At 39.1% G+C, this 16,698-nt stretch overlaps 1 protein-coding gene across 1 annotated transcript in view; it reads right to left on the bottom strand.

Annotated features, from left to right (window-relative positions):
- CDAN1 (codanin 1) overlaps positions 1-16,698 on the bottom strand; it is a gene marked incomplete in the record, with an annotated part of 1,645,523 nt that overhangs the window by 709,987 nt on the left and 918,838 nt on the right. The window contains 1 exon segment of the mRNA XM_044074210.1: positions 13,349-13,515. Within this exon segment, the coding sequence (XP_043930145.1) occupies positions 13,349-13,515 (167 nt within the window).

Below are 16,698 nucleotides of genomic sequence, written 5' to 3'. Positions count from 1 at the left end.
CATCCACTTTCCAGGCTTTTTTGTGATGAGTTCTTGTGCAAAATTTGTCCAACTGATAGTTCTGGGGTGAGGCAAAAAGATATATGTCTGGGCTCCCGCATTTTCATGTCAACATGTTGTAAATCCGTGGTTCCAGTTTCCATTCGTGTGGGTCCAAGAGATTTCTGCTTAGTTCGTCTGCCAGAGTATTCAGCTTTCCTGGCAGAAATTGAGCTTGTAGTTGTATTTGGTAGGTCAATGCAGTGTTCCACAGTACCATAGGTAGTCTGCAAAGGGGGTAGGAGTGTGTACCCCCCTGCTTGTTTATGTACCACATAACTGTGGTGTTGTCTTTCTTTATCAGAAAATGTCTTGGATGAATGTAGTCCTTGAAGTCTGTCAGAGCATTCTGTACAGCTAGCATCTCTTTCGGATTGATACGAAGATGCATTTGATTTGGGTTCCATTTGCCCTGAATGCACTTCCCTGCCAGATGAGCCCCCCAAGCATAGTAGGATGCGTCTGTGATTAGGTTTTGGGCAGCAGGGGGGTGGAGTGAATGGCAGTCACTTGTTTTGGTGGCAGGCCTCTGCTCACCATAGGAACTCTAATTGCAGGCAAGGTATGATAGGAATCATTGTTTCCAAACTGTGAAAATGTTGACTCCATAAACCTTTTAGCTACCACTGAAGTTTCCTCATATGCAGTCATGCATATGGAATTAGAAGAATGCAGGAGGCCATGAACCCTAAGGCTTGCAGAATCTGTCTTGTAGATAGCAGGGTTTTTGTGGCCACCTGCATGAAGTAAGTTACCAAATGAATTTGCTTTTCTGGTGTAAGGTAAGCCATCTGGGCAGTTGTATTCAAGCTTGCACCCAGGAATGTAATTTTTTGAGAGGGTACCAGTTGTGATTTCTTTTCGTTTATGGTGTACCCTAGACAAGTTAGAACCCTTTTGACAAATGCCAGATGCTTTAGAAGAATGTCCTTGTTTTCTGCCTGAATTAGACAATCGTCCAGGTATGGATATGTTTGAATATTTCTTTGCCTGCAAAATGCAATTACTGGAGCCAGGCACTTTGTGAAGACCCTGGGCACAGTAGATAAGCCAAAGGGCAGTGCAGAGAACTGGCAATGCAAGTAGCCTGCTTTGAAGCGGAGGTATCTTCTGCAAGATTCCCTGATTGGGATATGCAGGTAAGCCTCTTAAGTTTAGAGTTACCAACCAGGCATCTTTGCCTAGCATAAGCAGTAACTATTGAAGAGTCAGCATCTTGAATTTTGGAATATCCAGAAACGTGTTTAGAGTAGATAAGTCCAGAATTGGACGCCATGATTTGTCTTTTCTGGATACCTGGAAAAATAGAAACCTTGTCCCTTTTCCTCCTCTGGTACTGGTTGAATAGCCCCCATGTTCATGAGGGACAGTACTGGTTTCTGGGCCTCTGCCCACTGATTTGGTGGCAGGTCAGGCCATCCGTTTGGAATTGGCAACATGTGAAAATGAAATCTGTATCCCTGGGATACTATATTTAAAACCCATTTGTCCTGGGTTATAAGTTGCCAGTTTCTTGCATGAAGTGCCAGTTTTTCCCCCAAAGGGGCGGCTAAAAGATAAGTCCTTGGTGAGTGTAGAGGGAAGTCATTGAGACTGTTTACCATGGGGAGGTGCCTTGTTATTTCCAGATTTGGAGGTGGAGGCACCCCTTTGTTTTATTCTAAAAGTCCCTTGTGACTTAAACTTGGAGCCTTTGGAATGTCTGGGTTAGACTTGAGTGGCTCGCGAAGGTACTGGAAAGGACCAGTTTTTAGTAGGCCAGTGTCTACTAAATCTAGGAGGTTGCACTTATAAGAAATCTTCACAGTTTGCATTGATTTGGCTTTATCTTCCATCTTTTTTTAAAACTTCTTCAGCCTTATTACCAAAGAGATGGTCCTGTTGTAAAGGAGCATCATGATCAGGCAGAGTTTGCACTTTGAGCCAAGCAAGCCTTCTTAGCACAGACCCAGTTACAGCAGCCCTGCAAGAGGCCTCCAAAGAATCAAAACCACATTGCAAAGTATGTTTTCCAACTTGTTCAGCTGAATGCAATAAATCCTGTAAATCCTTATTTTCCACACAGTCAGAAATTAACATAATTTTCTGTTTAAGCAGACCCATGATATGCTGTTGATATTTAAGCATATGAAATTGACCATTTAAAGCCCTGACTGCCAAGGTTGCAGAAGTGTAAACCTTCTTACCCCATCCATCCAGAGCCCTGGAATCTCTGTCTGAAGGGGTAGGATTTTTAGCAGTAGAGGCCTTAATGCCTTGGGGACCCTGAAAATGGTTTCAGGATCTGCAATATGGTTTTTGAAAAGGAATGTGTGGGAGTCAGGAACCCTGTAGTATCTGTCTGGCTTACAAGGAGCCACAGGCAGAGAATCAGGAGCCATACTAGATTCTGAAAATACATCAACAATGTCTAGAACAGGAATTATAGCCAAAAGCCTATGTTGAGGAAGAAGAAGAAAATCCCTAAGTCTCTTTTTAGATTCAGAGAAATCCTGACTTTCCCAGTGGAAATGTTCCCTTAAGCTATGTAAAGTTTCCACAAAAGAAAAATCCTCAGGGGGAGAAGCAGAAGGAATGGAATCTTCTGCATCAGAGTCCTCGTAAGTAGGTATACACAAATCCTGCTCATTAGAAGAGTCAAGAAGAAATAGAATCCTGCTCAGAAGTTTCATAATCAATGTCTTGCCTAGGTCTCTTGGCAGGAGGGGGTTGACTACCCCTGATCAGCGTAATTAAATCTTCAGCCATTTTGATCATTTGTTTTTTAGGCATAGGGGGCTGCACAAGTGGCCCAGGAGTCGGTTTTTTAGACATGGATTTAGATTTTTGGCCTTAGTTTTTAAGATGGCGTCGGTCTAATATACAAATCTGTAGGCCTGAACACACCCTCAGAAGCCAGTGCCTGCACAGCGGCTCTGGACCCATCTAAGGTAGAGACAGTCGCGGATTCCATAACTGAAGCATCTCGTGGCATACTGGACTCCGAATGGGTCTCAGTAGAGGCCTGCGAATCAGAAGTAGCAGGTATCAGGGGCTGCGAAAGCGCCTCACTGAGTACCGGCGAACTGGCGACTGGCTTAGGAGAAGCATCATCAGTTTTGGACCTCGACGGCCTGTCTCTTTTTCTTTGTGTTTTTTAGGTATTCCGGTAGTCGGATTGCTAACCAACGACATTTCTGGACAATTAAAACGTAAACCAAAATATTTAGAAGCAAAAATATACTGACGTTTAATACTGCATTGATTAAATTTAGCACAAAACCGACAGCAAGGTACGTTATGATCAGGGCCTAGGCAAGGAATACAGTACAAATGAAAATCCTTATGAGGTAATTTGCTTCCCACAAGTAATGCAATTATTAACTTTTACTGACATTGGTAAGGAGCAAGAAAAAGTTTCCCCAACGGGGTACTTGGCTTTTAATTGAAGACTTTGGGTCTGAAATTCGAAAACGAAAATTTCAGGAGTCAGCCAACCGGCACTTGCGAACTGCTTCTGCTTTGGGCACCGCGCGACAAGAAAGATTGATGTAAGGGCGTCGGCTGCATGTTTCATACCCCTGATGACCTGACGTCCTGAAAGAAGGGACAGCAACCGAGGCAGGACCCAAGACTTTGTTAATCAAGCCGACTGAGGGCAACCTGCCAGCAGATTACCCAAATGCAATGACTGCAACAGTGAAACACGATGAACATCTGATAAATTTCTCCAGGTGAAGGACAGGGCATCCACTTTCCAAGCTTGTTATTTGGGAGTCCTTGTGCAGAATTTGGCCAATTGGTAGTTCTGGGGGGAGGCAAACAGGTCTATCTCTGGGCTTCCCCATTTATCAACATGTTGAATGTCTTTGGTTTCAGTTTCCACTAGTGTGGGTCCATGAGATTTCTGCATAGTTCGTCTGCCAGTGTATTTACCTTTCCTGGCAGGAATTGAGCCTGTAGGTGCACATGGTAGCTCAAGGCTCTGTTCCACAGAGCCATGGCTAGTCTGCAGAGAGGGTATGAGTGGGTTCCCCCCTGCTTGTTTATGTATCACATAACAGTGGTGTTGTCCGTCTTTATCATTAATTGTCCTGGAAGAATGTGGTCCTTGAAGGCTGTCAGGGCATTCTGTACAGCTAACATTTCTTTTTGATTGATATGCAGATGCATTTGACTTGGGTTCCATTTGCCCTGAATGCACTTCCCTGCTAAGTGAGCCCGCCCCATGCATAGTCTGATGTGTCTGTTAGGGTTTGGGCTGCATGGGGTAGAGTGAATGGCAGTCCCTTGTTTTGGTGGCAGGCCTCTGCCCACCAAAGGAACTCTTAACTGTAGGCAAGGTATGATGGGAATCATTGCTTCTAGATCCTGAGAATGTTGACACCGTAGTTTTTTTAGATATTATTGTAGTTTCTTCATATGCAATCCTGCATACGGAATTAGGAGAATGCAGGCGGCCATGAACCCCAAGGCTTGCAGTATTTGTCTTGCAGATAGCAGGGTCTTTGTGGCCATTAGTTTGAAGTAAGCTGTCAAATGAACTTGTTTCTCTGGCGTGAGGAAAGCCATATGGGAAGTTGTATTCAAGCTTGCTCACAGAAATACAATTTGTTGACAGGGTACAAGATGCGATTTCTTTTCGTTTATGGTGTACCCCAGAGAAGTTAGCACCTTTTGTACAAATGCCAGATGATTCAAAAGTATGTCCTGGCTTTCTGCCTGAATTAGACAATCGTCCAGGTATGGGTATATTTGAATATTTCTTTGCCTGCTAAATGCAATGACTGGAGCTAGGCACTTTGTGAATATCCTGGGCACAGTAGATGAACCAAAGGGCAGTGCAGAGAACTGATAGTGCATGAAGCCTGCTTTGAAGCGTTGGTATCTTCTGCAAGATTCCCTGACTGGGATGTGCAGGTAGGCTTCCTTTAAATCCAGTGTTGCCAATGAGGCATCCTTGCTCAGCATAGGAAGCAACTGGTGAACAGTTAGCATCTTGAATTTTGGGATCACCAAAAAAGTGTTTAGGATAGAGAGATCCAGGATAGGATGGCAGAAGTGGTCTTTGCTGGGCACTAGGAAGAGAGTCTTGAGTAGAAACCCTGTCCCCTTTCCTCTTCTGGGACAGTTTGAATAGCCCTTATACTTGAGAGAGAGAGAACTTGCTTTTGAGCCTCTGCCCACTGATTTGGGGGTAGATCTGGCCAACCGTTTGGGGTTGGTAAAGTGTGAAAGTGGAGTCTGTATCCTTGGGAAACTATATTTAAAACCCATTTGTCCTGGGTAATGAGTTCCCAGTTTTTTGCCTGCAGAGCAATCTTTCCCCCTAAAGGAACAGTCAGTTGAGAAGGGTTTGGAAGTTTGAAAGTTAAATCACTGAGACAGTTTACGATAGGGGGGAGTCTTACTACTCCCTGCTTTGGAACTGGGAGCCCCCCACTGCTTAGTCCTGTGCATACCTTGGGACTGAAGCCTGGGTGCTATGCTGGTTCTGGGTTTGGACTGAGAAGGCCTGGAAAAGGCAGGAAAGGACCAATTCTTAGAGGGCCAATGCCTACTAAATCTTGGAGACTGTACTTGCAGGAAATCTTTAACAGCTTGCATAGATTTAGCCTTTTCCTCCATTTTTAAAGTACTACTTCTGCTTTGTTGCCAAAAAGGCAGTCCTGGTTTAAGGGAGCATCCAGCAATTTAGCTTTAACATGATCTGCTAAAGATTGCTCCTTAAGCCAAGCATGCCTTCTAAGTACAAACCCAGTAACAGCAGCCCTGCAAGATGCCTCTAGTGAATCAAAACCACATTGCAAAGTATGTTTTCCAACCTGTTCAGCAGAATGCATTAAATCCTTATTTTCAGTACAGTCAGAAATCAACATCATTTTCTGTTTAAGCAGTCCAATAATATGCTGCTGATACTTTAACATATGAAACTGGCAGTTTAAGGTCCTAATGGCCAAGGTTGCAGAAATGTATACCTTCTTACCCCATCTATCCAGCACCCTGAAATCTCTATCAGAGAGGGGTAGGATTTTTGGCAGTAGTAGCCTTAATGCCCTTGGGTCCCTGTGAAATGTCCTCAGGATCCGCAGTAGGATTTTTGAAGAGGAACTTGTGAGAGTCAGGAACCCTGTAATATCTATCTGGTTTTCTGGGAGCAGGAGGTATGGAGTGGCAGAGGCCAAGCTAGAATCCGAAAAGGCATTGTCAACAATGTCCAGTAATGGGAGGATAGCTAAAGGCCCATGTTGGGGCAGGAGTAAGAAATCCCTAAGCCTCCTTTTAAAATCAGAGTAACCCTGGCTTTCCAAGTGAAAATGCTCCATAAAATATGCAAGGTTTCACCAACAGAGAAATCCTCTGGAGGGGAAGCAGAGGGAATAGAGTCCTCTGCATCAGAATCCTCATAGGTAGATAAGGGTAAGGGTAAATCCTGGTCATCAGAGGAAACAAATTTCAGAATCCTGATCAGAAGAATCAAAAGCAAATTCAGTCCTAAGTCTCTTAGAGGGGGAAGGTTGGCTTCCCGATTAAAGTAATAGGGTCTTCAGCCATTCTTATTTGTTTTTTAGGCATAGAGGCCTGACAATGCAGTTTGGGCATCTGTTTTCTAGGCATGGATCAAGTTTTAGGCCTTAAAGAAAAAGATGTCTCGCGGCATACCAGACTCTGAATGGGTCTCAGTAGATTCCTACGAATCAGAAGTAGCGGGTATCAGGAGCTGCGAAAGCGCCTCACAGAGTACTGGTGAACTAGCAACTAGCTTAGGAGAAGCGTCGTTGTCAGCTTTGGACCTAGGCGGCCTGTCTCTATCTTTATCTTTGCATTTTTTCGGAATGTCGGTAATCGGGTGGCTTACCAAAGCCATATCTGGGTAATTGAACAGAGTACCAAAATATTTAGAAGCGTAAATATACCGACAACGAATAGTTCATTGTTTAAATAAGGCACAAAACCGACAGCGAGGTACGTCATGGTCAGGGCCTAGGCAAGGAATAAAGTACGAATGAAAATCTTTATGAGGTATTTGCTTTCCACAAGAAATACAATTATTGACTTTTATTGACATTGGTTCAGAGCAAGAAAAAGTTTCCCCAACGGGGTACTTAGCTTTAGTTGAAGACTTCGGTTCTGAAACTCGAAAACGAAAATTTCAGGAGTCGACCGACCGGCACTTGTGAACTGCTTCTGCTTCAGGCACCACACGGCAAGAAAGCCTGATGTAATAGCGTCGGCTGCATGCTTTATACCCCTGACTACCTGACCTCATGGAAGATGAGACAGCAACCAATGCAGGACCCAAGACTCTAATAATCAGGCCGAATGAGGGCTACTGCAAGCAGATAACCCTAAATGTGATAACTGCAACAGTGAAACACGAAGAACATCCTCATTACCTTTATCAAAAGATACTAAATGTTCATTCTCTATACATAATTTCTTCTTACATTTTTGTTTATTGAAGTCTCTCTTTTACATTCTATGTACACCAAACATTACTGGAAGTAATCTACTTACTTGATCTTTTCAGATAAACTGTAAACTACTACCAAATGGTACTGACATATGAAAAGACATTTCCATGGTTCTTAACCAAATCAGTATCTTTTTTATCTCCATCCACTGCATTCTCTATATGAAGAATTTCTTCAGACAGTAAAACCTGACTAAAAAATCATTTACAGCAATCCATTCTTTGATGTCTCCATCAACAGTGATAAATACATTTTATATTGACAGGAGTAAGTGTCAAAAGTATTGTCCAATTTTATTGACTGTAGTCTGTAGTGCTTGCAATTTACTGCAATACATACATACATATATTCAATGCTGCTCTGCTTTGCTTGAAAGCAATTTAAACATATTGCACAAGAGCCTAAAATTGTTTGCGACAGTAAATTCCCTAATGTATATTTATTAAGGGCATCTTATACAACTGGCAAAAATGTAATTATTACAGTAAACAAATCTAAATCCCCAACTATTAAAATACAGTACTTAATATGTTAGCTAACACAAATAGCTAAGTTAACAAAATAAGAATTCATGCCACTTAAAAAGAATCTCAATATTTTAATTAAATTTTAAACAAAACTGAAGTTATACTCAATACATTTCAATAGCTAGACTAATTTTTTTTAAATTGCTTTATAAACAATACATCTCTCTAGAAACACATTCTACATAACTGTACATGCAGTATTTCTTGTCCTTACCTTCACTTCTCATGCAAACACAAGAACTGTTTAAAGTCTCTTTTGGAGGGCTAGTTACAGATTGTGTCACACACTGACAACCAGGCACACTACATACACTCCTGCCTCACTTGCTACTCCAACACAAATTAAAAAAAAAAACAGAAATTTGCTTTTTGTATTCTTTATTGCATTCCTATATGATGATGATTATTGATTTTGTTGATTTGTAGCCCTAGGATGAACCTGGAAATGGTCCATCTGATCAGTGTTTTATCCACTTGTACAAATAAAAAAAAAAAAAAAAGATATAAATAAATTATGTAGTATTTATTTACATGCCTTTCTTTACGGGGAATGTCTGAATGGGTAATACCCATTTTCAGTGGTGGGCTGGGGAGGGAAGCTAAATTTGCTTACACTGCATTATACAAAGTTCCAATTAAATACAAAGTAGTTGCATTTCTGTTAAAATTTATATGCAAAAAGTAGTTACATTTATACACTAAGATTTTACAGAGGTGGAAATTACTAAAGATAAAGCCCATGTGCAACTTAGGGGATTGTACACACAGCAGTTATATATAAAAACTGTTCTGTCATTTCAGTGACAGGTTGACAGTATCCTGTTTAAGGAGAGTATTGTATGGTGAACACAAAGCCTTAACCTTGTAATGAGTATGTGCAAAACCAGGACTAGCTAAGATGTTAAGTAGTGGTTTAATACTACTGAGTTTGTCGGAGAGTCTTACTTGTGTAGGGATACTATTTCAGAGTTTAGCAAAGTATTGGAAGTAGAGCGAGTCTCCTGCAACATTATTCGACTTGTTTGTAAGTGATAAGAATTTAACAGAGGGGGAGGGTCCCCTGCTAGACAGTAGGGCAGTAATAAGTTTGTAGTGCATTTTTCAGTATGATGAATTAGTTTGTGCGATGTAGTTAGTTGTGAATATATTAGGTAGTTGTGTAATTCAATCCAGTTTAATTGCTTTAAAGCTATGATAGTGGTGGGTCCTATGAGGGGGACTTGTGGGAAATTTAGCTATTTTACTGTAGCAGCAGGCAAGTTTCTTTGACTACTGTTTAAATTTGTTAGCATTGTATTAACAGAGTCAGCAATATGAAGGTGGTGGCCAGTGTTTTTCTTGTAGTAACTGTAAAGAATCCAATGATCCTAAAACGGCAGCTTAGTTTTCTTGGAGTTGAGTAGGAGGTTTGATTCTTTGAGCCAGGTTTCTACAGAGGAGTAAATATTCTGGGTAATGTCCTGAAAAATGCATATTGTTCAGGCTGCACATATTTATGTTGAGTCATCTGTATAGTGAACTAAACTAGCATGGTGTGGACAGGACCCAGGATAGTGCCCCGAGGGACACCTGTAGCAACTGTTTGAAAATATGATTAAGTTTGTTGCCATTTAACGGCTTGTTGCCTTCCAGATAGGTAACTAAGAAATCACAACAAGGAATATGGTGAAAGACCTATTGAGGAAAGTCGAATGAGCAGTTGCTGGTGAGAAACATTATCAAATGCCTTTGACAAGTCTAAGAACATGGTGGACAGAAGAAGACCATTCTTTCTATGTTGGTTTATTATATTGGAAAAACTTAGTAGTGCAGGCAGTGGTGCTGTGCTGGGGCCTAAATGCCATGTTTTGTTTTTGACAGCAGGTTAACTGAGGTTGGGTATTGCATCACCTGCATATGGAAGCATTCCTCCAATATTTTGGAACGGGGCGGATTATTGCAATACAATGACACCCTGTGGACTGAATAATGAAATAAACTGGAGGTGTCTGCTTTAAAACTTTTTTGAACATAATTCTTTAATTAATTGCTTAATTAATTGCTATGAATATATATATATATATATATATATATATATATATATATATATATATATCCATTCTTTCAGTGAGAATGTATACTCTTGAAAGGTGGTTACACCGAGGCGCTGGAGAATAAAAAGTTTGCTTTTGGATTTGACTTTGGTTCCTGTTTTTCGATTCCTGACTTCTGAAGATTTTGCTGTTTTGGTATTGTTTTGGATCTAAAGTTCTTTGTTTTAGTCTGCCATAATATTTATAATTTACATAAAAATATAGCCTGCAGATTGATGTTCTAACTGCAGACTTCACGGTTACATACATTATCTATCTGCTTGCAGGGGACACTGTTATAGCAAAATAAAAATAAACTAGAGAGACAGTTGAGTGCAATGAGTCAATGCTGACTGTGCAAAATACTAGTTCAGAGCTTCAAGTGGTTTAATAACCATCTCAGGCAAGGAGAAATAAGAAAGGAAGGAGGAGACCAAGGGTGACTTTCTTGAAGGCATGCAGTTCCACTAAAGAAAGACAGAAAATAAGTAAAGAAATTAGACAATTTAGAATAAGTGAAGAAAATATAAGAGAAAGAAATAGTAAGAGTAAGAGCAGTATGAGCAAAATCAGTGTTTGTGAGGAAGTACAGAATAAAACTGACCAAAGAAATTTCAGTGGAAGAGAGTTTACAGACTATAAAGCTATTGTTTATAAGCTAGGACAATGAAGTACTTGTCTTCAGATTAGTCACTATTGCAGGTTAAAATACAAGCAGAAGACTGGATGCCCCTAACACTTGCTTAAAACACAAGGGCAAAGGCAGTACACAGCTTGTCCTAAATAAATGGTGGGTGGAATATGTAGATTAACTTCCAGTGCTATCCAAGACGTACTTTGTACAAATACTTTCTGAATATGCTTCTGCAAGAGTTTGTAGAACTGTATGTATGTGAACGTCTATGTCAGAGATGTACATGGAATTGTTCATATCAATATACCAAATTAGACATATGAAAACATTGGTTAAGAATACATACAAGATACATGACAATGGTTTAAGATTTGGAGAAATTTTAGCAAGTTTAAAGAGAACTTAAAGGTAAGTTAGTATAATACCAACAGGACTACATACCCACATCTTATGGATACTTGTGTAGGAATAATCACAAGCAGTATATATTGGGAATATGATATTGCCTTGGCAAGCTTCCCAAGTCTGTAAATAAATTAGCACAGTCATGTAATGTATCACTATCATTCTACATAGTGTCAGAGATGTCACTTCTGAATCTGTGATTGATTTTTAGCAAATATAATCTTAGCTTCAACACAGTGAATTTCTTTTGAAATTCTTAGCTTCTAACAATCAAGCTAACTCATAATACAGTAATTAAATCCTTTTAACTACTATTTGAAAAATAAGCATGTATTTCGTAGTTTTGTACTCTTAAAAGTCTGCAGTTTTTGATCTAATGGTATCATCTAGGGGCTACAGTTAATTATCAATGTAGACAAATCCCTCCTCTCTCTCTCCAGAGAGTAACACAGCCTCAGCTCTTTAAAGATTAGTTCCCATGGCGCACCTTTTTAAATTCTACATTCCCTACACTATCGCTGAAGTACTTTCAGATTTCACCACATCAACTGTTTTTACCCCCCCCACAGCAACAACTAGAATCTCATTTTCGTATATCTCTTCAACTATATAATCACTTGTTTTTGCTTCCCCACATCTTTGACAAATTTTCTATTACAGAGTTCTACAATCTTGATTAAATGGAGGACAGCACTTGCTCTCAAATTCAGAGCCATAAAAACACTGCAAATTTTGGAAGACACAGTGGTGCAACAGTTGCATTGTTGCCTCACAGCAAGAGATTCTCCAATTCGATTCTGGGCTGGAGAGCTTTCGTTGTGGAGTCTGCTTGTTCTCCCTGCATTCGTGTGGGGTTCCTCCCACATTACAAAGGCATGCATCTGGAGCATTTCTTCTTGTGCCACTGCTGAAAATTGGCTTCATTCCAAGTCTAACTTTCCCAGTAAACAAACGTTAAATAAATTAAATAAACAATCTTGTCTAGTTTCCATACCAGATCTTTCTATGGTACTTTTACTGATTAATTTTACAAAATAAACATTGCTTCTTTTTGCTTCATCTCTTAATTTATATTTTGCTTTACACACATGTACTCAGTTTCATTTGCTCTACCACAAATTCACATACTTTTAATAATGTTAGCTCTGTTTTTCTTAATAGGGTGCCTACTGCTTCATCCTTACTTAATAAGAGGGCAATTACAGTTGATGAAATCTTGAAACTCAACATATTTACCATCTTTCATTCTGTTCTTCTGCTCAGTAACATAAGCCTCTATAATCTCTGTAGGACTGTGTTTTTATAAAGAACTATTTGATAAAGTCCTCAGCTGTTAATTAAATTGCACTCTGATACCATTCTGTTTTTTCATCAATGGGAGTTCCTTTATGGCTTCTTCCCCAATATATACAGCAATACAGCATGGAGAAAGACTGAATGATTTTAAACTTCTCAGCTAATTCAGAAAGGGGTAAACTGCAGCTCAGGATTGACAGGGTCCAATTTTCAGCCATGTTTCCTTCAAGTAAAAATTTAGAAAGAATGCTCTTCAATGGAATTTCCACTATGTCTTTCCATAAAACAGATGCTAATAAAGCATGTTTCCTCACTTCTGCACATGTATTTAGTTCAGACATATCTCCTCACTCTTTGCTACCATCTCACATATGAAAATAAAACCACATTTAGGAACAAAAGTGTAGTTTTACTGACATCTATATTTAAATTGAAGTCTCTTCAACCTCTATGCACAACATGACATGCAAATCATGGCAGCCAACTCATTAGTTCTTAAAGCCAGATACCCAATTGTAACACATTAGTAATCCTCCAGATCTGAAGCAAAACTTCTAACTAGTGAGACATTACAATGAAGGGTCTTGCAACCTCAGCATTAAACTAGGAAATATCACAAAATAGTTACAAATGGAACACTGATCTCAATAAAAAAAGAGAAAGACGCTGCATGGGAAACAGCACCCAGTGACTTCAATATCAAAACTGCTGAGACCGCTTCAAATAAATACATAACACATTCTCCTCTGTATGGTTTTAGTCTAATACAAGGATGTTAACCAAATCAAACTTCTGTGGTCAAGACACAAATGGAAGGTAAAATACTCTAATAAAATAAATCAATGTTTCTGTTAAGACTTTAGCTCAGACAAAAAAACTCCTCAGCTTGGCTTTTTACAAATGCTGGGGGGCTCCACTTACCTGTACAACTGTACCAGAAGACTAAGGACCCTGCAGTAATAATCAAGGTATGGAGCAATGTGATCCATCATTGACAAAAACTCCACAAGCCAAGGTACTGTGAGAACAGTTCGCCCATTGCTGATGGAATGCCTTAGCAACACATACACATCTACCACAGGAAATACCTAAGAAGGAAAAAAAAAAAAGAAAGTAGCAGATCACACTGTAGCAGCTTTTTCCAGCTTTATACTACGCACAGCTACTTTTCATGGGAAATACTTGCCCATGTCCAAGCATCAATTTCCTCAAAACTCAGATATTTCCCTTATGCCAGTAGAAGTGAAAAGATGGTCTTGGTATGATCAGCCACTCTGCTGCAGCATGAGTGACCTTCTACAAATATGCATGGTTCATTAAAATAAAGATAAACGACCAACCATATTGCCAAGGCGCTAGAGGTTGGATTACATTTTTACAGTGGTGGATCCTGGAATTGTTGGACGTTTATTTTTATATTTCATTATTTTTTTTATCTGTTGTGAGGTTATTCATTAAAATAAAGCTCTGCTTCATTAAAAAAGACCCTGAATATACTGCAACATCAAGCAGAAAACTCTAGGAATAAGACAAGCAGCTTGTTATAACCTTAATATCTAAAGAGAAAACTACAGATTTACTCCCATTTTTTCCTCCTAAATTATATGAATGACAAAGTGCTCCATTTTCCAGCTAAGGATACCAGAAAAACAGGAAATGAAGCTCAGTGTGCTAGAAGCTTTGAATACCACATGGTTAAAAAGTGTACCACAGTTTAATAAACACAATGAAAATGTTTTAATATTCTTGACATTTATTGTACATCTGTCAAGTTATTCAAATCAACACTAAGCTTTCCTACAGAGAATGAAATAACACTAAATTAACTGTCATACAATTCCTCTCCTACAACACCAGAAGAAAGAATAAGGTCAAAACAAGCATGCATGTAACTATAAATCTCCATAAGCAAGGATGCATGCAGCAACGATTAATGTAGCTTGTAGTGTTGAGGATGGGGGATATAGCTGAGTGAAAGACATGCCACAACAGAGCATAACACACTGGTATTAACTACTTTATCAGGGAGATATTAAAGTAATGATTTAAGACGGACACTCCATCAGTCTTCTAAAAAAATTCTCTTTGATAAGTACAGTGATCTGCCATTCACTGCTTAACTAAATAAGAGTAACTTGAGCATCAGGTATGAAATAACTTGATATCAAAATTAAAGCTCCTAAAAACAAAAGCAAAAGTATACACATGATTAATTAGCATAAAGACCTCCAACCATGGTGTATATTAAGAGTATACTATACCACTTAGTTTCAGACACCATCCTCCCCACCCCAAGTAAAATTATAGAGATGAGGTCTCTCAGTAAATTAAACAGCAGGTTGAATACTTGATAAACTGAGAATAACAAAGTATATTACAACAAAAACTTAGATGAACCAGCAACATGATAATTCCTCCAACTCTTTCAATACTTTGCCTTGCAGGACTATCTCACAAAGTACACATCCAACAAGCACAATTCCGCCACTCACAACACATCAAGACAGAAACAAATAAATCTAAAAAATGTATGGGATTCATTGTTACTGGATTAACTCACATCACAATACTAGGAATACAACGTGCAGTTTATACTTCCAGAGAAAACCATTACATTTGGAATGCAAACAGGAAGCTATGTATATGGCAGCCGAATGAAAGGGTTACAGTTGTCAATGTAATTTTCCACTGTAAAACTCAAACAAAAAAAATCTACAAACCTACAAATGCAGATACTGTACATTTAACAAACCTTTCTGGCAGAAGAAAGTCTTACTATACCAGTTGACCTCTGAGAGGACACATCTTGGTACCACTCTGACTGGGATCATAAAACTTTTCCATTCCTACTCAGCATTTCCTATACTACATCAAGCTTGGGCTGCTTAAGCTTTATGTCACTGCACGTTATAATGTCACATGCTCCACTAGGACAGCATGCCTCTCCCTAGAATGCAGAATTTAAATACAAACCACTTAGCAAGCCCTCTTCCTGCAAAGAAAAAAACGACGACCTGATGTCTATAACAAGTATTACGCACAATAACTTACACAATTCTACAAAGAAATATAACGGCCTAGACTGAATAAGACAGTCATCCTGGCAAATAAGGAAATAATAAAATGGATTTAGGAAGATCTTCTAATAGTCAAATCAAAATATGTAAGATAATCTCTTTCTATATACAAATATATATACATAACCATATACAGTAAACTCTCAGTTAATCGGAACTCAAGAAGCTGGCACTCTCAACCAACTGGCAAAAAAATATCAAAGAAATACAGTACAACTAAACATTTTTCATGTGTTACACTTAGCCCCCCCGCCCCCAGAAACATACCTTATCTTTTTTGAGTTTTAAAGTTTTAAAAAGGAAAATAGGAACAAATTCCCTCTCTCCCCAACCTGAGAACAAGACAAAACAAACAAATACTATAGGGTACGGTATTAGTCAGGCCTATTTTTAATAGGAATACTCAAGCAACCAGAAACTACAGTTATCCGGCATCTACCAATCCCCACGGGTGCTGGTTAACAGAGTTTACTGTATATACAGTGGATATAAAAAGTGTACATACCCCTGTTAAAACGCCAGGTTTTTGTGATACAAAAAAATTAAACCACAATAAATAATTTCAAAACTTTCCCCACCTTTAATGTGACCTATAATCTGTACAATTCAATTGAAAAACAAACAAATCTGTTTGGGGAAAATATATAAAAAAATAAAAAAACGTATAATAAGCTGGTTGCATAAGTGTGAAAACCCTTAAACTAATACTTTGTTGAAGCATCTTTTGATTTCAGTCTTTTTAGGTACACACCTGCCATAAATTAGAAACACTCTAACCCCAAATAAAGTTCAACTGTCCCAGTAGGATTCTCCTGACATTTACTCAGTTACCTGCTACAGCAAAAGTCATGGCTCACAGCGAGCTTACAAAGCACCAAAGAGATCTCATTTTCAAAAGTATCAGTCAGGATAAGGGTACAAAAAAAAATTCCACAGCATTGGATATACCATGGAACACAGTGAAGACAGTCATGAAAAATTGGAGAAAATATGGAACAGTGATGTTGCAAAAAACTGGACATCCCTCCAAAATTGATGAAAAGACAAGATGAAAACTGGTCAGGGAGGCTGCCAAGAGACCTACAGCAACACTGAAGAAGCTGCAGGAATTTCAGGCAAGCACTGGTTGTGTACTGCATATCTCCCGTATTCTCCACATGTCTGGACTATAGGGTAGGGCTGCAAGACAGAAGC

This window comes from Protopterus annectens, chromosome 6.part0 (assembly GCF_019279795.1).
Source record: "Protopterus annectens isolate FY-2018-M chromosome 6.part0, PAN1.0, whole genome shotgun sequence".
Taxonomy (NCBI): domain Eukaryota; kingdom Metazoa; phylum Chordata; order Ceratodontiformes; family Protopteridae; genus Protopterus; species Protopterus annectens.
The sequence above is the reverse complement of the archived record's forward strand: the minus strand, read 5'-3'. Positions and strand labels throughout refer to the sequence as shown.